This window comes from Neofelis nebulosa, chromosome 10 (genome assembly GCF_028018385.1).
Source record: "Neofelis nebulosa isolate mNeoNeb1 chromosome 10, mNeoNeb1.pri, whole genome shotgun sequence".
Classification (NCBI taxonomy): domain Eukaryota; kingdom Metazoa; phylum Chordata; class Mammalia; order Carnivora; family Felidae; genus Neofelis; species Neofelis nebulosa.
The window spans coordinates 96,749,048-96,776,085 of NC_080791.1; the positions used below are offsets into that span (position 1 = coordinate 96,749,048).

Below are 27,038 nucleotides of genomic sequence, written 5' to 3' on the forward strand. Positions count from 1 at the left end.
GAGGGGCGGGTTCTCCTTGGACTGAGATAAAGAAAACCCTGGTGTGGTTGAGGGACAGTCAGGCGGCCCCAGCTTGGGCCACCGGCCCAAGGGCAGGCCCCGCTCTCCCACCCTCTCCCCGGGTGCCCTCACTGACCTGCACGCGGGCCTCGGTGAGGTCTGTCCTCATGGCCAGCTGCTCCCGTGCGTACACGTCGGGGTAGTGGGTCTTCTGGAAGACCTTTTCCAGCTCCTCCAGCTGGTAGCTGGTGAAGGTGGTTCGGTTCCGTCGCTTCTTACCCTTGTTGCTCTCTGAGTCGGCCTTATCCAGCGGGCTGGGGAGGTCGGCACTGGCCCGGTCCTGGGTCCCCTTCACCCCAGCCTCCTTCACACTGAGGTAGCTGCTGTCCATCCCCACGGTGTCAGAGTCAGGCGGTAACTCTGGCTCACCCAGCGAGCTCTCTTTGGCTGGGGGGTGGGGAGGGGAACAAAGTCAGAAACCAATGGCTGAGCCGAGCGAGAGGAGAGGGAGGGACGGGAAGAGCCATCCCCTGCCACCTGCCCCGTCTCAGAGTCACACGGGATGTGAGGTCAGGAGGCCTGGGTTCTAATCCTGGCTTGCCATCAAAGTGCTGTGTGACCTCGGGCAAGTCCTTTTCCCTCTCTGAGGGAGCCTCTGTGCCGTCAGCTCAGAATGGACCCCTTTCAGCACCGATGTAACATGACTGTGGTCAGCCAATCTGATCTCTCAGATCTTTAATCCCCGTCCCCCACTGGCCCTGGGCTCTCCCTTCTAGAAGGATCCCCTTTGCCACAACTCTGCTTTGGGCATCGAGAATGCTGACCCAGTGCCTCAGACTCCCAGGGCAGGGAAATCTCATGCAGCAGCCGTGTCTGGCCCAACGGGGCAGGGGCAGAGAGGAGGGCAGTGTCGAGGCAGACAGGAATGGCCCTCCTCTCCTGGCCTGGTCCTGTTTGGGCTCAGCAGGAGCTGTGGAGACCCCTTCCCTCCCACCAAGAATCCAGCCTGGAGGGGGGGGGGGTCATACTCTTGCCCTCTGCAGGTTTCACCTATTGTCCTCACAGGGTCCTGCCTGCTCCAGGCAAGTGCTGCATGTACTGGGGACACTGGGAGGACACCCGCATCCCCAGGATGCTGCTGTGTGCGCCCCAGTAGATTTAGACGAAGCTCTCCGCCTGGGCCCACAGCCATCGCCATCTGACGGAATGGGGCTCTGCTGGTGGATTCCTAGACGCCCAGAGCTGAAAAGGACCAGTCGACCTATGTAAGTCAAGGATAAGGAGGCGGAGGCCAGAGGGGACAGTGGGGCGGGGAGTAACTTGTCCACGTCCAGATGGCCCAGTTAGCACCCTGGGCGGACATACTCAGAGTCAAGTTTAGAGCAGGGGCTCCGGAGCCAGTGGAAGGAGTGAATCCCACATGTACCTCTCTCCAGCTGTGTGCTTTCGACAGTTCACTTAACGTCTTTGTGCCTCGGTTTCCCCCTCTATGAAACGGGAATGAAGATATCTGTAGGATCCTCCTCACGGGGTAGTGTGGGGTTAAGGAGGCCGACATGCAGAGCCCTCGGCACAGTCCCAGCTTCTGGAGGTTTCTGCCGGGGTTGTTATTCCCGGTTCCGCTATGGTCTTCGGGGCGGCAGAGGACTCAGCCCCGAAAAGCCCTCGCGGCGGGCAGGCCCCCCGCCCCGCGCGTCTGAGTGCAGGAGCGTGTGCAGGCGCTGGCCTGGTGTCTGGGACCCGTGTGAGCCCTCCTCTGAGCCACATTCCCCTGCCTGGGACTCTTGCGGGCGAGATGAGGCACCAGACGCAAGTACAGATCAATAAGGGGGAGCACGTGAGAGGGCCTCCCACGTACCAGCTGACTGGCACAAGCACGCTTGGTGGGTGTGGGCACCTCTTTCGGGAACAGCTCCAAGCCATGGGCGTGACGTGTCGGGACACTGCCTCTAGCTCAGGTCTCCTGACTCCATCCATATCCTGGGGGCTGAGGCGTCAGGGCGGCTCTCCTCCCTAGCTTTCTGTGTGCCCTGAGGACTCTCAACGCTGGGAAGGTGAGAGGGACATTTGCCTGCCGTCCCCACCTCTCTCTCCACAGCTCCGATGAAGGGGGTGGAGGTGAGTGCCCACAATGGACCTGAAGCAGTGTCGGGAGGCCATTCCTGAGGCCACTGACAGCGCCGAGGCCACGGTGGGGGGACGGCCCACGGGCATCACGCATGACACCCATGTGAGCCTGGGCACACGCAGACTTCCACGGCTTCGGTGACAATGTTATGCAAACTGCAACTGGCAGCCAGGCCAAGAGCTTTCAGCAAAGATATTTATCTTCCTGGCAGACAAACAAGTTTTATGTTTTGGGTTTTTTTTTTTTTTTTTTTTTTAGAGAAGAAATCCCACCCAGCCTCACCAAAAATAAACATCTCTGTTATGCAATTTCCTGGAGGCCAGACTGGGGGCGGCGGGGGGGGGGGGGCAGACCCTGTCCCTCCCGCCCCAGCACTGATCTCCAGGCTCCATCCCATGACCCCACGGACCCTAAGAGTGTCCTCTGGCATCCAGCCTGGGACTGGGACCACCCCGCACAGCAAGAGGGGCCGGGCTGCACATGTCACAGAAACCGAGGGCTGTAGGGACCAGCCCAAACTCCTAGTTTTAACTGGGGGAGGAGGCTAGTGCAGGGAGAGAGAAAGGGAGGGAGAGAGAGGGCAGGGAATGTGTGTTAATTAGTGAGCCCCTAGCTCATGGGTCAGTCCTCTACTCCTACCCTCCTACCCTGTGGGCTCAGAGCCTCTTCCCAGGGAGAGAGGGGGAGGGCCAGAGGGATCAGGGAGCTCTCATCATCAAGGAGTCCTGCTGGCTCATCCTGGGGGGCAGAAGGACCAGCCTCTGAGGATGAGGAGGGAAAGACGCGGCGTCTGAGAGAAGGCCCTTCGTGTCGACCTCGTTCTAGGCTTAGCCAGTGGGGAGGCAGCAGAGAACAGCCAGTCTTCTATGGCGAGAAGTAAGGATCTAGTTTCTGGTACCTCCAGCCACCCACTGAGTCCGAGCAAGTCGGGGTGAAATGAGACAGCACGGTGTGCACAAAGACCACCGGGCCAAGAGTTGGGAGATCAGCTCTCGTTTCCAGCTCCACCACCATCTGCCCCGGCCCGCAGATGACATCTCTCAGAGTCTCAGAGTCTCATCTGCAAAAGGGAGCAGCCGTGCCCCGTCTGGAGTGGGGGGAGGAGGCAGGGGTGCGTCACTGCCTCAGCCCGGTGGAGTATCCGCCCTGCCTCAGTCACCATCGGGACCCGCTCTTAGGCTCTGAGAAGAGGGGAGAAGGAAGAGGAACCTGTGTCCAGGCAAACTGTGGCCAACTGGAAAGGCCCAGAGATGGACGGGATTCTGGCAAACAGATGTTCTGGCTGCTCAGAGAAGAGGGAAGCAAGCTGTGTAACCTCAGTCTTCACCGTTGATCATTTTGCTTTACGTTGGAGGCTGGGTCTCTAATTCAGATAACAAAGAATAATTCGCCAAGGTCTGGTGGCCCATGCAGCTGGTCAGAATGACAAGCCAAGGCTCTTTCAGGCACTCAGTCCACAGATCCCAGACGGGCTGTGGTGGCAGGGAGCTCACTGCCATCAGGACAGCTGGGCCGTTCATCCCGAGGTCCGGCCAATGTCTGTCTCTTAGACATAGGGCTTATTGGTCCTGGCTCCAACTACCCAGGGCCCTTCCCAGAGACAGCGGCCACACCTCCCAGAGTCTTCTGCCCTCCTGGCTAAACAACTGTGGTTTCTACCACTATTCCTCAGGTGGCCCCAAGTTTAACAAGACTGTTTGAGACAGCTGGGCCCCAGGGAGGGGCTGGGTGATGGTGCTGGACCCTGGGGCAAAGCCAGCAGATTGCTTTCCAACTAGATGATCCTGAGGAGCTAGGTGGCGAGTCAGCTGGGTGGCCCAAGACAAGCTTGCCCTGCAGTGCCCTCGACAAGAGGACCCCGTTGCTCATGCTGAATGAGTCTTGACTAAAGGTTACCTCCTTGTTCCTCTCCATCGTACCTCCAGCCATCTGCCTGGAATGCCCTTCCTTCCAGCTGACCTCCAAGATCCAGTTAAGCACCAGCTCCTCCAGGAAGTCCTCCCAGACTGCAACAACCATACAGACCCCTCTGTCCTCTGCTCAGCCTCTCCAGTTACTGCTTGTGTTTCTGACTAGTATACAATCTTCCCCCAGGGTTGGAACCTCATGTCATTGACCTTGGGCTTAACCCAGGGTGGGGCAGATGGCAGACGTGCAGTGAGAAGTTGCTGAAGGATAAAGAACAAATTCCAATAACCAAATACTACTGAGCTCTCACTCTGTCCAGCTACCTCCACGTGCCTACTGTGTGCAGCTACGCGCCCTATAGGTCCAGGCAGAAAGCATTTGTTGAACAAATAAATGGATCAATTCCTCCTGCTAGACAAGGAGGAGAAAGGTGGATAGGATCCGTGGAAAAGAGGCTTGCAATCACTAATGCCTCCGTGAACAGCTGACAGCTGCAACAATGGGGGGAGACGAGTCGAGGAAGGGGAGAGGGGAGAAGACCAACGCAGACATTGAAGGGTGTCTCCGTGTGGGGGCAAGAGGGAAACAGGGGGTGCCAGGGAAGCAGAAGGAGAAGCAAAGAGTTGGGATTCATGGAAGGGGCTCTAGGATTTAAACGTCCAGGAAACCCAGTCCAAGATCTTCTGGGAGTCGGCTTCATACCCACCATGTTGCCACACTGGGGAAAGGCCACTGGGAGACTCTCGGCTTGCCCTGCTTCTGGGCCAGCCTTCTTCAGGCCGCAGCACTGGCACTGCATGGGGCTGAGAAGCAGCAGGACCCCCCGCCCCTTGGTCTAAGCCACCCTCCTGCAGGTCTGGCTTCTCCCCTGCCCTTCCTTCCACACGGACTCGGGACAGGCGCCATGTAGACGCTCCTCCCATAGTGCGGAGGGGTCCTCAAGACGGTTTGGTCCCAGTCTCTGGGGCCCAAGACAATACAATCCCAAGCTGCAGCTTCCCAGTGGAATGTCTTGATCTGGATATAAGCCCCTGACCACCCAACGGAATCAAGTAATGTGCACACATAAAACATCAACAGCAGTCAGTGCCTGCCCCACCGGGGGTATGCATGCAATGGCGATGGCGGCCATGATGGCACGGCATCCCTTCAAACAATCCCAGGTAAATATTTCCAGCAACCACTTCTCATGAAGTGGAAGCATATGGTTCAAGGATATACTCTTTTTTTAAGTTTATTTATTTATTTTGAGAAAGAGAGAGGGAGAAAGTGTGCACAAGTGGGAAAGGGGCAGAGAGAGAGAGAGGGAGAGAGCGAGAGAGAACCCCAAGCAAGCTCCGCCCCACCAGAGCCCGATGCAGGGCTTGAACCCACAAACCGCGAGATCATGACCTGGGCTGAAGTCAATGGCTTAATCAACCGAGCCACCCGGGCGCCCCCAAAGGGGGTCTTAATCAGGAGCCACAGAAGGCCCTCCAACCTCTGCCCGAACTCCAAGAAATGCAAAAAATAGAAATTCTCTCTTCACTCCCTCACCCTCTGCTCATTGTCCCCGTTCAACCCAGTGGCGTCACTCTAGCCTAGTCTAACCTTTTTTTGACATGAAAGTCCTTGGGAGATTTCCAAAGGTGACTGTGCTTTCTTTTTTTTCATGGCTAGGATCACAAGAGAATGTACTTCTGAAGCCACTTGCGGGAGGGTGCAGAGGCCTCTCTGCGTGCATTCTTTCTGCGTGCAGGGACGTGCCCCCTCGGGCCCGTGGCACGAGGCTGCCGCTGGGAATGGGTGTGGGGAACATATGTGTCATTGCCTGTGGACAGGTCTATGGATGGGCAGGCTTGTGGGGTTGCGTGCAGGCCCCCAAGTAAGATGCGTGCTGTGGTGCACAGGGATTTGGGTGAGTGACCGTCACTCGGCAGATACACGTGGGTGGGTATGGACACGGGAGGGGTTTGTGTAGCTGTGCACAGGCCCATGCATATGGAGCGTATGTCTAAGGGGCCTGAGTAATTTTATCCTCCATGGTTTTGATTACATCTATTTTTCCTCCAAACATCTGCTTCGTGGGGGACACGCCGCTCTCTCTGTTCTCGGGTGAGCTGGCCTCGCACACCCTGTGGCAGAGTGCACAGCGCCGATGTAATCTCCTTAAACAAAACAGGCCAGCGTGAGGCCCTTTCATGCTATTTAAAGGGCACTGACTAAACCTACCGCTGTCCAAACAGTCGTGTGGGGGTAGGGGCGAAGGTTAAAGGTTAGCCATTGATCACATCCCCGGTCCACCTCATCTGCCACTGGGCTCTGTCTTGAGCTCAGCCTGGATGTCCCTTGTCTAGTTCCAGGCTCAATAAATAACGCCGAAGGGGCCGCAGTAACTGGGGTGACGCTTCAGGGAACGCGCAGTGAGCCGATACCTGTGCTCACCCGGGACAGGCAGACGTGTCCAGGAGCTGCCCATCTGCAGAGGACGGGGTGGGGGGGCGGGATGGAAGTTCAGGTGCCTGGGCCAGCCACCCGCAGGGGACGTGGGCACCCCTGTCCACCAACACAAGCCCTCCAAATGCTTCTTGAAACAAAGAAAGTTCAAGAAACTAACACAGACCCCGGGAGGCTAAGGAGACCTGAGGACTAAATGTGGTGTCCCAGATAGGGTCCTGGAACCGTAAAAGGACGTTGGGAAAAAAACTTGTGAAATCTGAATAAAGCGCGGGGTTTAGTTGACAGAGATGCAAAAAGAAAAAAAAAAAGTGGACAAAACACCTAAGTACACGCTTCACCCAAGAAGACAGACAGGCAGCAAAAAAACAGGAGAAAACGCTCTTGACGTGTTACCCACCATGGAAATGAAAATGCAGCCACAATGGGATATCGCTACACACCTATTGCAATACGAGTGAAAAACCTGGCGACACCGGGTGATGACGAGGACGGGGAGCAACGGCAAGTGTCCCAAGTGACCCGCCGGCGGGAAAACAGGGCAGCAGCTACGTAATCAAACACACACTCCCCACGTGACCCAGCAACTCCACTGCGAGCCACTGACCTGCAAGACAGGACTTATTTTCTGGGGAAAAACACCAAACCTGCAGGCAAATGTTTATAGCAGCTTGGGTCCTAATCACCCCAAACTGGAAACAACCCACATGTCCTTCAACAGGTGACTGGATAAGCAAACTGGAACAGTCACGCAACAGGATGCTACTCAGAGATGAAGGGAATGAACTATTACACAGACAATTGCAGGCGAGACTCTCAAGAGCAGCGTAAGGGTCCGTAAAAGAAGCCAGACTCAAAATTTACATATGTATGACTCCACTTATTTATCATATGACACTCTGGGAAAGACAACGGGATCAGGATGGAGAACAGATCACCCGGTTGCTAGGGGCTGGGGAGGGGGAGGGCTTGACCATAAAGGGCTGGTGTGTGGACTTATCCGGCACCCCAGTCGTCGTGGCGAGTACGTGGATCACGCACAGGAATGTGTTAAAATTCATAAAGCTATACAGCCCCAAATTTGAATTTTGCAGCATATTATTTTTTAAATGAAAGATACGTAAACTATAGGGAAAATACAAAACTGTGTTTACATATACTAAAGAAAAACTAATAAAAAGTTTGTATGTCTTTCCCCAGAAATCTCACTCCCCAGGAATTTATCCTAAAGAAACGATTATGGATGGGCACAAGGAATCAGCTAGGGAGAAAGTTCATCATGGCATCATTACACAGAAAAACCAAAATGACCAATTACTGGACAGTAATAGGAGATTGATTGGTTAAATAAAGGATGATATTTCCATAAATAGAAGATCCTCCCTGATAGTCTTTATTCGGCAAACTGTTTCTTTTTTGGCATTTAGCACACATTGTTATGTATCTATTTGGGATTTTTCTCTTTGTTTATTGTCTCTCTCTGCCTTCCGGTAAAACAGGGAGTATATCTGAATAGGTTTCCTTTGTTTACCCTTGTCTAATGCCTACTACTGTGGCTTGAATATAGTAGGTATTCAATAAACATTTGATGAGCAAATGAATGAAACAGATATTACAAAAGAATAGCATTTTAGTATCCAGAAAGATGTTTGAGTTGTGGTAAGTAAATCTCATCTTTAAAAAAAGTGGAGGAGGGGTGGAGTACCTGTCTTTAGAAAATTCTGGAAGTTTCCAGAGCTGGGAATGCAGGTATATGGGTTGACTTTGTTCATTATTTATTTATTTATTTATTTTTGGTTTGAATAAAATTTTTTAAGCTTATTTATTTATTTTGAGAGAGCACGCGTGCAAGCACGTGCGTGAGAGCGGGGGAGGGGCAGAGAGAGAGGGAGACAGAGTCCCAAGCAGCCTCCACGCTGTCAGCGCAGAGCCCAACTCGGGGCTCAGTCCCACAAACTGAGGATATGACCTGAGCCGAAATCAAGAGTTGGAGGCTTAACCGACTGAGCCACCCAGGTGCCCCTGAATTGATTTTCTGTTTGTTCTACCATAGACAAGAATTGCTCTTATCATTTTAAGATGCTATTTGAAAGCGGCGATTAGATCTCGAATGATGCCTGCTTTGCTAGGGTGCTGGAGTCTACTGTGAGATTTGGGGAGATAAGAGCATTGGGTGTAGGGGTCCGGGGGGTGGAGGAAGGGTAGGGATGCTTCAGAGAACAGCTCCCTTTGTGGTGGGGATTGGCTCCTGTCCTCACAAACGGGGGCCCCTATGACTCTGACATACTGGAAGCTTTCAGGCCACAGGCTTAAGTTCACCTCTTAATGGGTTTCTCTGCCTTCAGGCCCACAACCCTCAAATACAACCAGACAGGCTGTGTAAAACACACACGTCTGATTGTACGTTGACCCTCTCGAAAGGCTTTCACCGGTCCCCAGAGCTCACGCTGGGACTGCCAAGGAAAATAATACAGGGTGCTCAGTTAAATTGAATTTCACAGAAACAACAAACAATTTTTAGTATAAGTATGTCCGAAATATTGCATGGGAAATACTTGTAGTAAAATTGATTCATTGTTTATTCGAAATTCAAATTTAACTGAGCGTCCTGGTTTTATGGTTAGCTTTTTTTTTCTTTTTCTTTTTTTGCTAAATCTGCCAGCCCTACAAATCAGGCTTACCGTGGCCTTCAGGATTCCCAGGCGGAACTGACCCCTGCCTGCTTCACAAACTTACATCTTCCCGCCCCCTCCACCTCACCTCCAGCCCCATAGACCCGCTTTCACCCCCACAGCGCGCGCACACACACACACACACACGCACGCGAGCGGCTTCGGGTCTCCGCATTTCTGTCTGCTCCCTTCCTGCTCCCTGGTACGTCCTGGCCCCCCTACATCAGCCCTCCTGCTAGCACCTGCATATCTTTCTCCATAACTTCTGTGGCCTTTTTTCTCATCACACAGAATAATCTGTGTCCCAGATGGAAAAATGTTAAGAATCAATAAGCTAAGTGAAGATAAGCCAAGAGAAGAAAACCACACACACACACACACACACGGACACAATTTTTCATAAACTTTTTTTAACCTAACACCATATTCTGTACATCTTTCCATACTATCCCATATTCTTTTACCGCATCATTTTTTTGAAGTTTATTTATTTATTTTGAGAGAGACAGAGGGAGCACGAGCAGGGGAGGGGCAGAGAGAGAGAGGGAGAGTCCCAAGCAGGCTCTGCGTGCTCAGCACAGAGCCCGATGTGGGGCTCAAACTCATGAAACTGTGAGATCATGAACTGAGCCGAGATCAAGAGTCAGATGCTTAACTGACTGAGCCGCCCAGGCCCCGCCTACCACATCATTTTTAAAAATTTAAAAAAACAAATTTTTTTTTTTTTTGAGAGAGACAGAGTGCAAGTGGGAGAGGGGCAGAGAGAGAGGGAGACACAGAATCCAAAGCAGGCTCCAAGTTCTAAGCTGTCAGCACAGAGCCTGCCGTGGGGCTCGAACTCACAAACTGTGGGATCATGATCTGAGCTGAAGTCGGATGGTTAACTGAGCCACTCAGGCGCCCTACCATCATTTTTAATGACTACATATTATCCCATCACAGGGACAAATTCTATTTAGTCAATCTCCTACTGCTGGGCACCCGGGCTTCTGATGGTTTGACACTACAACAGGCCTGTGATGAACATCCTTGCTGTTCAATCCCTACATTATGGTGATTATGTTAGAAGCTCTAAGAACTAGAAAAACTGAATTAGATCACATTCACATTTGAAGGTCTCTGATAAACATGGCCAAACATCTTTCCAAAGACACGCCAGGTTCTTCAGCAGCTAGAATGCCTCTTGCTTCAGGGCCAGTGCCAGTCATAGTGTTTTAAAAATCTTTGCCAGTTTTGGGGGCGCCTGGGTAGCTCAGTGAGTTCGAGTCTGGCATCAGGCTCTGAGCACGGAGCCTGCTTGGGATTCTGTCTCTCCTTCTCTCTGCTCCTCCCCTGCTTGTGCGGGCATGCACGCTCGCTCTCTCTCTCTCTCAAAAAAATAAACTCAAAAAAAAAAAAATCTTTGCCAGTGTGATAAATGAAAGTGAGATCTGTTTTGAACTGACATTTTCTATTACTAGTGAAGTTAAATCTTGTATTAGTTAGATTCCTTCTTTTGTGAATTGCGTCTACTGGACTTCCAAGGTTTGGTGCAAGGGGGACCCCTTCTTCCTCCCCAACCCCGGGCTGGGCTTACCCCTTGAACACTGAATTCTCTGCTTTCACGTGCTTGTGTGTGGGAGTGTCCCCCCCAGTTGAGTGTGAGTAGTTCAGAGCGGAGCCTCCCTGATGCCCTGCTGGGGTCTGAGCCGGGCATGGGCTCCTTCTGCCTTGGGTAGCTCTGTCTGTCCTCCTGAGGGTGGCCAAGGGCACCTGTAGCAAACACTGCTGTATGGATGGGGTGGCTGTGGCATGGGAGTGGGAGAGGGGGCCCAAAAGCCCACGTAGCCGCAGGGCAGGGCGTGAAGGACCAAAGGTGGCCCTGTTGCAGCTATGACCCTGCACAAACCTGGCTTCTGTTTCTTCGGTTCAACAAGTACAGCCCGGATCCCTGCCAGGGACTGGGGAAGGGGTTACCATGGGAAACCACAACTGAGGACTCAACAGAGCCCCGGACATGATGCTCAACCACAGGGCCGGTTCCCTGGCCCCTGCCTGCCCAAAGGTTCTAGAGCCCCACTCCCAGCTGACCAGGATCAAGGCTGCAGTTGCCCATCTTGCCACCAGGAGGCACTGCAGTCACAATTAAGTTCCTCAGGGCGGATGGTGGTCCCCAGGGCCCCAGGCCCTGATGAGGTTTCTAGAAGTTTGTTTGAAGGCTGAGGTCCAACCTGGGAGGGTTTGCAAACAAGCAGTTATTCAGTCCTACTATGTGTCTGCCACTGTCCTAGAACTGCAAGGGACACCGAGATGAGGGAGGTGGGTCTCTGCCCTTCCCCACAGAGCTCATTCCTCCCCCAGTTCTAGGGGTTTCCACATTGACTGATTTCGACCCCTTCAAAACTCCCACAGGGTGGCTCTCCTGAACATCCTCACTCTACAGATGGGCAAACTGAGGCTCAGAGAGAAAGGACTCACTGAATGTCACCAGCAACTGAGTGGCAGGCCCGACCTGAGATATGTTTATTCCCCAAAGTTGTGGGGAGTCCCTGGGGAATCCCTGGTCCTCCAGCTGCTTGCAAATGAGCCGGACCAACGCCCCCCACGACCTCCGGTATTTTCTCCCGGTTGGCTTTCTATGTTGCCAACCCCTCTGTGGGTTCTTCGTGGGGGGAGGGGGCATCAGCAGAGGCAGGGGCTGCAGCTCCTCCACCATCGCCCCCCCCCCTTAGAAGCTCTCTCTCTCCTTCCCACATGGGGTGGAGGTAGTCCTTTTCGGGGCCAGAGGACGGAGGGCGTTTCCCAGAGCCAAGGAAGGAAAAGAAACTAGCAGCACGCTCACTGAAATCCAGCAACTGTGGGCTTTGTGCTTTGCCCAGGACCAGGACGTCTGTCACGCCTCCACGGCTGTGCAATAACTATGTGAAATACCCCCAGAAACCAAGGCGGCGGGAGCCAATGACTTGTCTGAGAACGTACGAGAGGTGGGAGGCCTAAGGTTTGAACCTCAGCCTGGGGCATTTTCCATGCACCGTCCTAAGGCAGAGGCCCCGTGAGGGGCTGGGATGGGGCAGCCGGGAGACAGGGTCAAGAGCAAGGAACAAGGCTGGGAGTCTCAGGAAGTGGCCCCTCTCAGACGTCTCTGCAGCGGGCCCCTGGGTGTCCCGCCTTCAGTGCCGGCCCTGACAGAACTCCATCGAACATCCGCAGCACAGAAGGAAACAACACATACACGTGCACCTGCATATAAGCCAGTACGTGCATGTACAGACGAGAGCCTGCAAGAGACCTTGAGAAGAGCGCAAATACGGCAAAAGGTGAACCGGGGACTCGGGTAATGGAATCTGGGCATTCTTCGTACTCCGCTCGTAACTTGGCTCTAAGTCTGAAACTGTGTCCAAATAAAAAGGTTTTAAAAAGAAGTATGTGAATAGTGCTGTACTGTATATTTGCAAGTCACCCGAGAGTAGACCTCAAAAGTTCTCACCCCAAGAAAAAGACTTTTTGTAACTATGGAAGGTGACGGATGTTACCTAGATTTATTGCAGTGGTCATTTTGCAACATATCCAAACATCAAATCATTACATTGTGCACCTGAAACTAATATGTTATATGTTAATTAGACCTCAACTAAAAAAATCTTTTTAATTTTTGTAATGTTTATTTATTTTTGAGAGAGACAGAGACAGAGTGCAAGCGGGGGAGGGGCAGAGAGAGAGGGAGACACAGGATCCGAAGCAGGCTCCAGGCTCCGAGCTGTCAGCACGGGGCCCGACGTGGGGCTCGAACTCACGAACTGCAAGATCATGACCTGAGCTGAAGTCAGGCATTTAACCGGCTGAGCCACCCAGGCACTCCTCAATTAAAATTTTTTTAAATAAATAAATAAAAAAAAAGATTAGGATTTCAAAAAAAGAAGCATGTGGGTATGAATGGGAAGAAGCCGCTTTATGCAGGAATCCCTGCTCTGAAGCTGGTGTTAGTAGTAATTTGAACAGGGGCCTGTACTGGAGTGTAGTTAACAGCCACTGCCAACCACAGCCTTCACAGATGCACCTGCGCGCCGATATCAAAATCACAAGGCGGGGGCGCCTGGGTGGCTCAGTCGGTTGAGTCTCCAACTCTTGATTTTGGCTCAGGTCGTGATCCCGCAGTTCATGAGTTCAAGCCTAGTTCCCCAGGGTCAGGGGATCTAGCCCTGCATGGGGCTCTGGGCTGAGTGTGGCTCCTGCTTAAGATTCTCTCTCTCTCTTCTGCTTGTGTGCGCTCTCTCTCTCTCTCTCTCTCAAATAATAAAAAAAAATCACAAGGCGGATGCCAGCTCTGGGAACGAACCTTGCTTTCCCAGCCTTTTGAAAACCCTCATCAGAAGTGACTGATGACCCAATCGGAGCACATGATGCTTCCAGCAGCATTTCTAAGAGGTACTTTATTTTTTGAGGCCATTATAATGTCAGCTTTCTTACAATTAGAGTGAGTGAAGTTTCCTATATAAAAAAAAAAAAAAAAAAAAAAGGAATTATAAGAAAGCCACTGACAATAGCCCAGACATGGGAGCAAGTCATTGTCCACGGCAGATGAATGGATGAGCGAACCGTGATCTATCCGTACAACGGAGTATTACTCAGCCTTAAAAAGGAAGGAAATTCTGACCTATGCTACAATATGGGCACGGCTTGAGGACATGCTGACAAAGCCAGTCACAAAAAGGCCCCACTCAGATGAGGTACCTAGAGCGGTCAAGTTCACAGAGACAGAAAGTCGTTGGTGGTTGCCAGGGGCTGGCAGGGGGATGGGAAGTTAGCGGTTAACGGGTATAGGATTTCGGTTTTCCGAGATGAGAAGAACTCTAGAGATGGATGTGGTGATGGTTGTACAACCTTTTACTGTATTTAATACCACTGGACTATGCACTGAAAAATAGATGTTCACTGTACTTCAATTAAAAAAAGTAAAGGTGGTAAATGTCATGTGATGTGTGCTTTATCGCAATGAAACGAATTGGAAGAAGGAAAGAAAGTGCACAAGCCAGTGTCCCTTGGGGCCCTTGTCCTGGCTTCAGCCCGCTGTCTCCAGGGCTAGGTCCCTTCCACCTCCCAGCCTACACCCCCAAATTCTTTTCCGCGTCCTCTCCTGATGCTGTGTCTGGGTTTGCATCCGCTCACACCCTCGCTCCTTGGTTCACTCGGGCGTCCGTTCATCAAGCACTTCCCTTTGGTCACAGCCTCATGGAGGGGACAGGCAAGTAATAGCGGTCAACTGTCCCAGGGCCTGAAGGGCAAGAGCACTGTGTCCCGGGCACAGCAGGGTCCACAATGAGGAGTGGTCAGTTCTGCTTGAAAAAGTCAGGAGAGTCTTCAGTGATGGCATGGGCTTGAACAGAGTTACTGAAAACCAAAGAAGTCTTGGCAAGACTTTATGGTAAAACAGGACGCCTCCAACTCTCCCAACCATGGAGTCCTAATTACCAAGGAGGAGCCTTAGACAGGGGCCTCCCACCAGGGCTGGTGACAGTAGGGAAAACAGGCACAGACTCCCTTTGAGCAGTGCTGACCCATCCACTATCTCATTTGATTCTCCCAATTCCCGGGAGCTTGGTGTTGTCACCCCCATTTTACAGATAAAGAAACTGAGGTCCTGAGATGTTTAACAACTTGCTCAAGATCACACAGCTGGGGGTCGGGGGGGGGGCGGGTAGAGCTGGGATTGGAACCCAGATGGCCCAGCTCCCAGCCCAGTGTCCTGCCTGGTGCCTCTGAAGGCATTGATGGGTCGTCTTTCTTACACACACAGGCTTTTGGAGGGAGTGAAGGCAGGCTTCCTCTTGTCACCAAAAGACACAACTGAGCCATAGGAGTAATTCCCACCTCAGAGGACTAATCTAAACCGAGTTTTAGGATCACCCTAAAAAGCCCCACTTATGATGGAACACTTGGACATCACCTCCTGATATTTACTAGGGTGGGTGGGGGTCTTGACTTCTATCAGAACTCACACCCCCCTGTTAGCTGCTCCTCAAGGAGACTGGAAGCTCCCCAGCTCCTACCTTCCAGGCCCAGCCCAGGTCTCATCTCCAAGCTCTGCCTCCCATGGCTGGAGGAGATTCTGACACCTTACAGGGGAAGGGGTGCCGGCCGGGGCCGGGTCTGCTGCCGGAGAAGCAGAAGGAGCCTCCCAAACCCACCCCTCACCCTGGCAAGAAGCCTCAGAACTCAGAGACCACACTAGGCCACCCTCTCCCCTACAGGAAGGATACGGAGGTCCCGAGCGATCACACGGCCTGTCAGTGGGAGACCTCTGTCTCCTGATTTCAAGTGGTTTTTCTGCCCATTGCCCCATTCTGCCTCCACCAAAGCATGCGGCCTTGGGCTTGTCCCTAAACACCTCCCACAGAGTCCTCTGAGCCTCTACTCCTCCTCTGTAACAGGGAGAAAGCCCGAATCCGCAGTCTCCCCCACGGAGACACTATAATGGCACTTTCAGACCCAAGGCAGACAAGACAGAGAAGCTTAAATCCTGCACTAGGTGAAATGAAATGAATGAGAAATCGTTGGAGTAGGACAGACTTGATTTCCAATTCCGCCACTTGTTTGATTCGTTCATTCATTCATTCATTCAGCAACATTTCTGGAGCACCAGCTATGTGCAGGCAAAGTTTCGGGTGGTGGAAATACAAAGCCCAACAAAGGCCCCTTTCTTCAAAAGGCCCACCTTCATGAGGGAGGCAGTGGTTATGGTGCAGATTGCTGGACAGAGCAAGGGCCATCTAGGCCAGGCGAAGTAGAGGGTGGTATTTTTAGGGAGCAAATCCAGATCTCTCTGTAGGAGGGGCTCTGAGGCAACAATCTGATTGGCGGGGTGTGTTGAAGCTGTGCTTAGCTAGCACTTTACCTAAGATGAGGAAATGTCAGTTTTCCCTATCAAAGAAATGGAGAGTCTAAGGAAGATTACTGAGGAGGTTCTCAAGCCACCAGGGGCTCTGTCACTGAAGGGTATGACTTAGTTTCTGTGTGCTGTGGTTTCCTCATCTGTAAAGTGGGGCTGAGAACGTCCACATCCCAGAATGTCTGTGAGTTTTGAAGGACGCAGCAGGCAAGGATGCATATATCCCACGATCCCAAGCTGAGTGTTCTTTGTGCCTCCATCAGCGGGAGTCCCCCTAGATAAACTAATACGGTTATTATTTGGGGTCAAGCTAGGCCAAGGCAGCTGCAAGAGCAAAGCAAAGTCACTCAACCTGCAAACGCCCCCTTCCAATCCAATCGCCCGTTCCCCACATACGTAACACTTGAAAGCACTGTAAGAATGAGACGTTACACTCAGTTTGTTATATGGTTGCTTAAAACTTTAGTGCGTTTTAAAGAAAAGACGCTTCCATTAAATACATTGTAGCCTAAGGTGCATTTCACCTGGGAGGCATAACCCGGAAAGGAGAACCGTAACTGCAACCACCACACTGGTGGCAGTGTGATCACAAAGCAGCTGACAAAGTTCAGGTCCGCCGTGAACTCCTTCCAGAATCCTCGCTCCCACCAACGCTCTTGGTGACATCTGGACGACTTGCTTATGCACGCACCCCAATGTTTAACTGCTCAAGAATTTCGCAGTGGGAACATCCAGTGCCTTCCACCCATCGTACCATCTGAAAGGCATCTGGGGTGGGCAGTGGCGAGAGAGGCCAAACCCCGCTGATTCAGGGCCAGGTGGGGCCCTTTCCGCCTCGTGAACCCCAGGTCACCTTCCCAGGCCGGTCTCACTCAGCTCCTGCCTGTGGATTCCCTGCCACACCCTCCTCGGAGCTCCCTTAAGGGCCCCTAGTGATTAAATCGCTCATCACAAAGCCTTGCGAGAATAGATCAGTAGCCCTGGCCATTGGACAATCCCCTTACCACAGGCAGGGGGGGTGTCCTGCCGAGCTCCGTTACCCAAGCTGCAGCCCAACTGAGTACCTGATGCACTAAATTAATCTTGTTAAATAACTGAATGTCTGAGCCTGCAGAAGGACCACGTGGGCCTGGAGAAAATTTGCTTTCTTTCACCCAAATCAAGCGTTTTCTTTCTCCAAATGTGTTTATTCAAACCTAATGAATCTTTTCTAAGCTGAAAAAGCAAGATTTTTCTCCCCTGGGATGAGAAGAGAAAACTAGTAGCTGAATTAAAAAAAAAAAAAATTGTTTAAGGTTTATTTATTTTTAAGAGCGAGAGAGAGAGGAGTTCTGTTAGTACCGATCATTCTCTAGTCGTTCAACAAGAGGCTGTGGGAGCAAGCCTCAAGTGTGGCCCCACATTGCAATCAACCTGGCTTTTTAATTCCATCGTCCAGGCTGCCCTGTGACCCAGCCCACTGTGACCCGGTGGGACACAGGCATCAGTATTGAAAAGAGAGAGAGGGAGAAAGAAACACAGAATCTGAAGCAGGCTCCAGGCTGTCAGCACAGAGCCTGACGCAGGGCTCGAACTCACAGCAAGATCATGACCGGAGCCAAAATCAGATGCTTAACCGACTGAGCCACCCAGGCGCCCCTAATGGCTGGATTAATTGGAAGGCTACCAGTTACAATTTTTCGAGATTGATAAAGATGGAGAAGACTATTCAATTTTAGCCTTAAAAAAATTCCACCTTTATAACTATCAAATGGCTAAATTTCCAAAATTTCTAGACCATACTTGTATCTAAGCTCTTCGTTAGAGTTTCCATCTAAATGGCTGAGATTTAGAGCAGATGGGTTCCAAGTGTTTTGCCCACCCCATGGGTATGTAAGTATAAATAATCCTCAACATTCCAGTATTTACGTGTTGGGTGAAAATGGTGCTTTTGTTGACGTTTGCTCATCTGGAGTAAAAAAAAAAAAAATTCAAATCAGTCTCTGCTTTAAAATGTATAGTGTGTGCCTTCTACCTAGAAAACCTTCACCTGCAGAGGATGTGTGAGAAGCTCATCTCTTTTCCACCTGCTACTACTTCTCAGGAGGAGGCATCCCATAAAAAAGTGAGAATGTACTTTGTGTAGCAGAAAGCTGACTTCTGCGGATCTTCTCCAGAGGCTGAGTCCTGTAAGGCTCATTAGGTAAAGCAAGGGTCAGGAAAACGCCTTCGGGAAGGAAGCCCGGCCCTCACTGACCATTCACCTGCCTTGGCTCAGGACACTTTCCCCCCTAAAGTTTACTTATTTATTTTTGAGAGAGAGAGAGAGAGAGAGGCAACATGCACGAGTGCAAGCAGGGATGGCGGGGAGGGAGCAGAGGGGAGGAGGAGGAGGAGGAGGAGAGAGAGAGAATCCCAAGCGGAGAATCTCTGTGCTATCAGTGTGGAGCCCGATGCGGGGCTTGAACCCACGAACCCTGAGATCATGACCTGAGCCGAAACCAAGAGTCAGATGCTTAACCGACTAAACCACCCAGGCGCCCCAGGAAACTTTTCTCCTCAACCCTGGTCCAGATGCTGATGCTAAGCAAATGAGGAGGCCGGTCCACGTGTGGTCAGTTATCATGAGTTTGCAGGGGGGTGGGGTTGGTTGGCTCCTCCCTCCTCACCCATGGAGCTGCACCCAACACACACGGGGGACCCCGGGCTGGGCTGGCCTGGTTGTGAGGAGGGAAATGAGGCCCGGGCAGTCAGAGAGTGTGGTCATCATCACAGGGGTGAGGGGAAGACGGTGTGCTGTATCCTGAACCCCCCCAGGTGCACCCCACTCCACAATGTACTGAGCTCTCCCACATGCTTGATGGTGTCTCACAGATACACAGGCATGAGGTCACCAAGCGACAAATATTAGCTTTAAGGGCAGAGGAATGGAGAAGAACAAGGCCCTTTGGCTTCATTCAAGCGGGGCCGCTTAGGCACCTGCCCTCTCTTATTTAATTCTCTCAGAATTCCCAAAAGGTTGATAGTATTCTTATCCTCACTTTACAGAGAAGGAACATTGGGGCAAAGAGGCCGATCAATTTGTCCCAGGTCCCTCAGCTGTACAGGGTGACATCTGTTTCCAGGTCTTGATATACCAGCCTCCCCAAACCAAAGGCATTTAAGCTTCAGGCTACCTGTGAACCCAGTTGTGGGCTGAACACAGTTTGCACAAGATCCCAGAATACTAGAGAGTGTGCCTGTCCCTCGTCTTCAGGCGCCCGGTGAGGAGACCAGGCTCAAGCAGGTCTCTGTTTAATCACTGGGGCTGGGGGACTTCAAGGTCAGAGGCACTGGGCTCACCAGGGAGCCCCTCCACCAGCAGTGACCACCATTGCTTTGCATCTCCCTCCTCTCTGGTCACCTGTAGGGGGCGCAGAATCGCTTCTAGCCCTGGAGCCTCAACCCCGGGCTATGGTGTTCACCAGACAGTACTTAGGGTGGCTGGGGTAGGAAGACAGGGGGCGGCAAGTCCCTCTCATGGGAATCAAGCAGAAAATATTCAAGACACAGGGCCAACAGCGTGAAGCTGGTTTAGGGTGGATGGGGGCTTCCCTCCTGGAGCTCCCACCTGGTCCATGGGGAGGGGGCTCTGGGATCATCTTCCTGAATGAAGAGGTCCCAGATTTGGGCCTCTCAGGAGTGGCCCCAATGGTGTGTGGACCCTAAGCACACATGGGAATTTTCTCAAAGGCCGTGTCCCCACAGGAGGGTCAGATCACATACTTGGAGCTCCTAAATAGCCAGGGGCCTAGCCAGAGACCAAGGGCACAGTTCTGGCACCCTTGCCAATGGCTCTGCCCCCCCCCCCCCCCCGCCCCTTCTTACCAGCTCTGGTTCCTGGAAAACAAATGTGTCCCTGAGCTGGATCTCTTTGGCTGGTTAGTCATCAGCTTGGAGGAAAAGGGATGGAAGGATGACTTTTGAAGTTCCCTGTATTCTGGGATTCTGAACTTCACCTCAGAAAGCCACACCGGGGACAGACAGACAAACCAATAGAACAGAATAGAGAATCAAGAAATTAACTCTTAAATATATGGCCAATTGATTTTCAACAAAGGCGACAAGACCATTCGACAGAGAAAGGGCGGTCTTTTCAACAAATGGCACTGGGAAAACTGGATATCTAAGTGCGAGGGAGGGAATAGAGCTGGATCCTTCCTCCGAATGCACCTCAACTTAAGAGCAAAAGCGATAAAGCTCTTAGAAGAAAACACAGGGGAAATCTTCATGACACGTGAGTTAGCGATGGCTTCTTTGGATGTGACATCGGAAGCACAGGCAACAAAAGAAAAAAATGGATAAACTGGGTTTCATCCAAATTAAAATCTTCTGTGCGTCAAAAGGACACTATCCAGAGAGCGAGAGACAACCCACAGAATGAGAAAAAATATCTACAAATCATCTATCGGATGAGGGATTATTAGCCAGAATATATAAAGAGCTCCTGCAAATCAACAACATACAAACAAGCGACCCAATCCAAAAGATGGGCAACAGACGTGAATACACGATTCTCCAAAGAAGGTGTTCAACTGGCCAGACACAGAAGGACAGATACTGTATGGCCTCACTTCCACGAGGTACCCAGAGTAAGAAATTGTACAGAGACAGAAAGTAAAACGGAGGTTTCCAGCAATGCGGTGGAGAGGGAGAACTGGAGCCATTTAGTGTTTAATGGAGCAGTTTGGGATGAAGAGTTCTGGAAATAAATGGTGGTGATGGTGACACGCCATGAAGAAGGTACTAATTGTCACTGAATGGCTCACTTAGTTGAAATGGTAAATTTTATGTTCTATTTTACCACAATAAAAAATCACCCCTATTTAAAACAGAGAGTTTGAATTTTTATTTAAAAAATTTTTTTTTAACCTTTATTGATTTTTTTTTTCAACGTTTTTTTATTTTATTTTTGGGACAGAGAGAGACAGAGCATGAACGGGGGAGGGGCAGAGAGAGAGAGAGACACAGAATCGGAAACAGGCTCCGAGCCATCAGCCCAGAGCCTGACGCGGGGCTCGAACTCACAGACCGCGAGATCGTGACCTGGCTGAAGTCGGACGCTTAACCGACTGCGCCACCCAGGCGCCCCAACCTTTATTGATTTTTGAGACACAGAGAGAGAGCATGAATGGGGGAGGTTCAGAGAGAGAGGGAGACACAGAATCCGAAACAGGCTCCAGGCTCTGAGCTGTCAGCACAGAGCCCGACGTGGGGCTCGAACTCATGGACTGTGAGATCACGACCTGAGCCGAAGTCGGACGCTCAACCGACTGAGCCACCCAGGCGCCCCAGAGAGTTTGAATTTTTTTTTTTTTAATTTTTTTTTCAACGTTTTTAATTTATTTTTGGGACAGAGAGAGACAGAGCATGAACAGGGGAGGTGCAGAGAGAGGGAGACACAGAATCGGAAACAGGCTCCAGGCTCCGAGCCATCAGCCCAGAGCCTGACGCGGGGCTCAAACTCACGGACCGCGAGATCGTGACCTGGCTGAAGTCGGACGCTTAACCGACTGCGCCACCCAGGCGCCCCGAGAGTTTGAATTTTTAAAAAGGCCACCTGAGTAGGCACTAAGAACACTCAGCTTGGGATCATGGCCTCTCACCGCGTTGCTCAGGGTCCAAACCCTTCAGCGGAGCTTGCACATCGTTTTTGGCTTTGTCTCTGCCCTTCCTCAGGCCCCATCTCGCCTGTATCCAGTGTGCCCCCTGCACGCCGCACGCTTGCTCTTTTCCGAACACTGCCGGTATCTTCCTGACCCAAACCTTTGGGCAACGCTGTTTCCTGAGTCAAGGGGGCCGTTTCTGGCTCCTTCAGTGTGAGCTCCTCTTCAGCCTCCAAAGTCCAACCTCGAAAGTCCATACCCACAAAGCCCCAGTCCATTTGCACTTTCCCTGGGGACTCTCACTTCCGCACATCCAGCTCCCTGAGGTTGCAGATCAACTCGCTCACTGCCAAATGCCCTACACCTCCCTGCCACAGGGCACAAACCTGCAGGATTTGTGGGGCCGAGAAACCTCTGGCAGGGCACTCCTCACAGCGGTGGTTACGCAGTATTCCCTCTCTCAAGAGGGAGGAGGGAGCCTTTCTGTCAGAGTCCCCTCTGCCTCTCTGTCCACATCGTCCCCCACAGGGCCCGGCACATGCTGCTGTCCCAGTGCTAACTACATCCCAGGCTCAGGTCTAAATGCTTCATCCTGTCTGGGCTGGGATCTCAGGATGGCACCCTTGCCAGAACAGAGGGCTGCATCCCGTGTGTGTGTGTGTGTGTGTGTGTGTGTGTGTGTGTGTGGTGTCAGAACCCCAAGAGGCTAAGGCAGAGTAGATGCGGTACCCAGGCAGGAACATTAGTAGCTCTCAGGTGGCCCTGCCAGGCAGGCAGCAGGAAGGAACAAGGGGTCCAGAGTGGAGCGGGCAGGGGTGGGGCTGCAGACAGGAAGCACCTAGCACTCACTGCAGGAAATGGGGAGACCTGGGGAGAAGAGCAGGGTAGGGAGGGAGGTTACCCATTTCGCTAGAGCCAGCCCGGATGTAGCAGCTGGACCCCGGCTTGTGGCCCTGAGATGAGAGCCGGTGGGGAGCAGTGGGGGCAAAAGGGTGTTCTTCCAACTATGGAGTCCGAGAGGGCACGAGGCTCCTACAAAATAGGGCTACCCAAGACCTCTCTGCTCCCACACCCCATACTCCACAGGGATCTCTGTGGGGAATAAACTATTTTCCACCAGGGTGCAAGATAACTAGACGTGGGGTTCTCATCCCAGGCCTGGATTCAAAGGAAGGAGGAAAGAAAAGAGAATAGAAAGATTTTTAGAGATCCTAGCATGTTCACATCCTGTTTCATTCAATGATTCATTCATTCATTCATTCATTCACTCATTCATTCATTCACTTGTCTGTCAACATTTATGGAGCACCTACGACATACACCAAGCCCTGATTCAGGCTCTCGGGAAAACAGCGTGCAACAATGTGGACAAACGATGAAAGTATTTCCCCATCGCTGGTCCCACACATGGTCCTCAGCTCCACCCTGTCCTGACCAGACGTTCTGGGGCATGTTCCCCGGGCCTCTGGAAACTCAAGGAGAAATCCCTCATACCATTTTGAGGCATCTGTGTCATGCACGCCGCCCCCCACCGTCTCCCCGCAGCTCAGCAGGATGCTTGAATAGGTGAAGGAGCCATGCCCAAGGTCACAGAGTCAGGTCTAGAACTCTGACCTGCCAGACACCAAGGCCACCCTGGACCTCCCCACCCACTGGATCCCCAGATGTGGAGAAGGGAAGAGCTCTTTGGAAGCCATGTTTGTAAAGCCCAGTCTTCCAATCTCACAGCATTAGTGTGGCCTCAAGTCACATTCGGCACATTGCCTGCTGCATGGGCAGGAGTGCTCAGGAAAAGCGGGCTGTCCCCTGGTATCAGCAGCACAGAGGCTCTGCCCTGCCAACTCAAACCCCCTGTTGCCTCACCCTCCATCAGACTCACCTCATTACTGTCCCTGTCCTGCAGATGGGAAAACTAAGGCAGAGAGCGAGGCCAGGCATGCCGGACCTTCCCCTTCGGTGGGTTGGACTAGCTTTCTGCTGCCAGAGGGGCCTCTCTCAGTACAATGGATCTGGCAGCGTGGCGGGGCCCAGAGGCCTCCTGAGGATCCCGGAGGAGCCATCCACCTCTCTCCCAGCACCTCGATCCCGGGTCTGGAATAGCACAGAACCCCAGGGCTGCAGAAATCACCTGGTGCCATGCAGGGGGGTTACAGACAGGAGACCAAGGCCCAGAATGGGGGACCTGTGCAGGGGACCTGTGTGCATGCTTGTCTTCTCTGCTCCTTCTTGGCAGTGGGGGCGTGGAGTTGTCCCAGCACTGAGCTGGGGCAGATGCAAAGCCATGCAGACGGATGGTTGGGCTACAGACCTGGCCAGGGAGATCCCTGGATACTGGGGTGGGGGAGGGGGAGTTGCACATCTGGAGGAACCCCAAAGTCTCCATCCCCGCTTTGAAACCTGATCAGAGCCCCTCCCCCCACCTCCCCACCACCATCGGCAACACCCTAGTGCCCTCAAGGGTGGATAACATGAGGGGGTGGGGCTCTTGGGTAACATGAGGGGGCGGGGCTCTTCGTCCTAGGCAGAGAACTTGGCCATACGGGATGTACCTGCAGCCACTCTATCGCTCTGCACCCTCACAGCCCCCACACTCTCCTCCCTCACAGGCAGAATAGGCCCAAAGAGCCCCAATTTACAAGTGAGAAGGTTGAGTAGCACCCTGGAGATAAGGGTACTGTTCCAGAGGCACATTTCCATGGCAAAGCCAAGACTAGAACCCAGGTCTCTCGGTTCTCTGGAGAAGAGCTGGAGGGAGAGAAGAAGGGAGGGAAGAAGGAGCCTCGGGCTTTTCAGCTTCCAGAGAAGATCCAGGGAGTCTGTGGCAACTTCCTACTTCGCCGCGCTTCTCTGAGCCCTCCCCTTACCAGGCGAGGTTAGGCCCACCTGGGAGTGGGGTTGGGGACTTCTAATGAGCTGCAAACCCCGTGGACAGCCCTTCCTGCCATGCACACACCATAGCCTGAGTCGGGGCACCCCCACCCCAGCCCCAGCCCCAGTGAATGAGAATTGCCAAGTTATAGATCTTTCTCCCACTCCAGACCTGAAGGTGGGGCTGTGTCCAGCACTTCTCAGAATCCCGCCAAGGCCCGGCACAGTGACAGGCAAAGTTTGGTGAGCAACCAGTAATTGGAATCAGCATCTCCGTCCCCTTGTCTGTGAAAGAGGACATTTGGGCCAGCAGACATTGGGTGTCTCTTCCAACACCGAGTGGGATACCCACCCCAGCACCACGACCCACTGTGCCCGGCAGGGGAGTACCAAAGCTCCTGGACATGACCAATGCCCCGGGCCAGGCAGGTGACTATCCGAGAGAGGAGGAAGTTGGCCAGGTGGCCTAAGCTAACCCTCTAATCCACACGGTTTCCCCCCGGCTTCGGGAAGAAAGCTTGGCTTTGCGAAGCTTGCAGAGATCAGGAGTTTCAGCCAGGACACAGGCAGTATGAGATGAGTCCCTGCAGTCCCAAAGGGACCTCCACCAGTGCTCTCCTGTTGCCTTGACTCCCCAGGCTCTCAGGGTGGAGGCCACCTCATTTCTCAGGAGAGTGGGGCTGTAGCATCTGCCCTATTTGCTGCACACAGAGAGTGTGTGTGACTTCTGGAGGAGCCACAGCAGAGGAAGAGAGTGGGTGAGCCCAGCAGGCATTCCCTCAACCCCTGCCTCCCCGGCCCCTAGTAGCACAGCCGCAGGGGAAGGGAGAAAATCCAGCGGTGCATTCTGCCTTCCCACCAACCTGGTTACAGGGCTTCGTTTCTCCCCGGGTCTCTGTTTGCTCATCTGCTAAATGGGATGGGAACGTGCATAAAGATGTCACCCATGATGGTTTCTCCTCCACGGCGAGCCACCCGGAACACAGAGTATACTCAAGGGCTGGAGGAGGTCTCTTCATGGTGGACCCTGCCAGGGCCCCAGGAAGACTCTAGGGCTCTGTGTCTCCTGGCCACATGGGGACTCTCCTGCCACCCAGTGAGTCAGCCTTCCTGGGAAGCTGAGAACAGTGGCTGAGGCACAGGCGCTTAGAAACTGTCTCCCAGCAAGTGACCCTGGCAACAGAGGCTATGACTGACACAAGAGGCCCTAAGGGGTGTCCCTGACTGGCACACGGGCTCCCCCTACCACGCATGCAGCTCCCCTACCTATAACAGGTGCAAGTGTGGGAGGAAGTCTATGCACGTCCCTCACACAGGAGTGCACACAAATTAGTCCACAAGGCCACTTCCTGAAACGCATTTGGACAGCAGGACTCAGACCCAATCGATACAGGGGAACACGCCAGCCCGAGTTCACACTGTGCACGTGCTCATAAACCCCCCAGGCCTCCACTCACACAGGCAAAGATACTGGGATATGCTCACAGGTGGCTTATCCTCACTTGAGAAACACTCGTAATGAGACCTCAGTTCTCTGTTCATCCTCCCAGCCGGTAAACATTTTTCATGCCCACAGATCTACATCTGGAAGGATCTAAGCTGTAAGACAGCAGGCAAGCGCTCTGTTCTCTCCTAGGAGAAAGGCTGGCACCTAGTTGGTGCTCAGTAAATGTGGAGAGAAGGAGGGTAAGTGGAGACAGAGGACATGAGCAGACTGGAGGGGCTAGGAACCCCTGAGCCTCAGTTTCAGCCTGGCCACTTGTGGATACAAAGACCCTCTGCAGTTAGTTCTTCTCCGTATTTAAACACAACCTGGAGTCTAGAACCTGCATCTGACCGGGCCCTCCAGGACCACCAGCCCACTTATCCTGGGAACTGCTGCTCACTTTGTCCCCTACCTCTTAGCTCACTTCAGGGAACCCTCAAGACCCGTTTGTGCTTCCGGTGAAGTCTTTTCTGTCCACTGTATCCAATTTCTCCTGCACAAAAACATAAGTAAGGGAGGGGAGGGCAGGGAAACGGGGCGAAGGCGGGTCCAGACTGGGACCATCACAGAAACCTCCAGAGGGCTTTTGGAAATTTTCCAAACTCCTGCATTTCAAAAATTCAGACCCAGGAGGGGATGGGTAAGGGTTTTCCCAAAGTCATGCGGGTTGTAGAACACACAGCAGTGGAGACCCGCCCCGGTATACCCCATCACCCTGCCCAGCATGTGTACCCTTCTGGGCCTTAGTGTCCCCACCCAAACCTCCACAAACCCTCAATCTTCACCAGGGCCCTTGGGGGGCGCAGAGAACCAGCTGTTTTGCCCTGACTCCGGTCGCCAGCAGTCCATCTGCAAGGGCCCTGGGGCTGACGCCCATGCTCTGCAGCCCCCAGTTTGGAAGGAGAATCCGCTCTAAGGCAATCTGCTTTAAGAGTCCAATGAACTACGCACCGGGTCTCCCTCTTTCTGGAACATGCAGCTACGCCCGCACCCAGCATCTTTGAGCTGAGCCTGCATTCTCAAGCAGAGGCACCCGGCAGTGGCAGGGAAA

The 27,038-nt window shown here is 52.6% G+C and overlaps 1 protein-coding gene across 1 annotated transcript in view; it reads right to left on the bottom strand.

The window, feature by feature from the left end:
* ALX4 (ALX homeobox 4) overlaps positions 1 to 27,038 on the bottom strand; it is a 45,940-nt gene that overhangs the window by 12,631 nt on the left and 6,271 nt on the right. Inside the window, exon 2 of the mRNA XM_058688723.1 lies at positions 137 to 447. Within this exon, the coding sequence (XP_058544706.1) occupies positions 137 to 447 (311 nt within the window). The remainder of the gene's footprint in view (positions 1 to 136; positions 448 to 27,038) is intronic.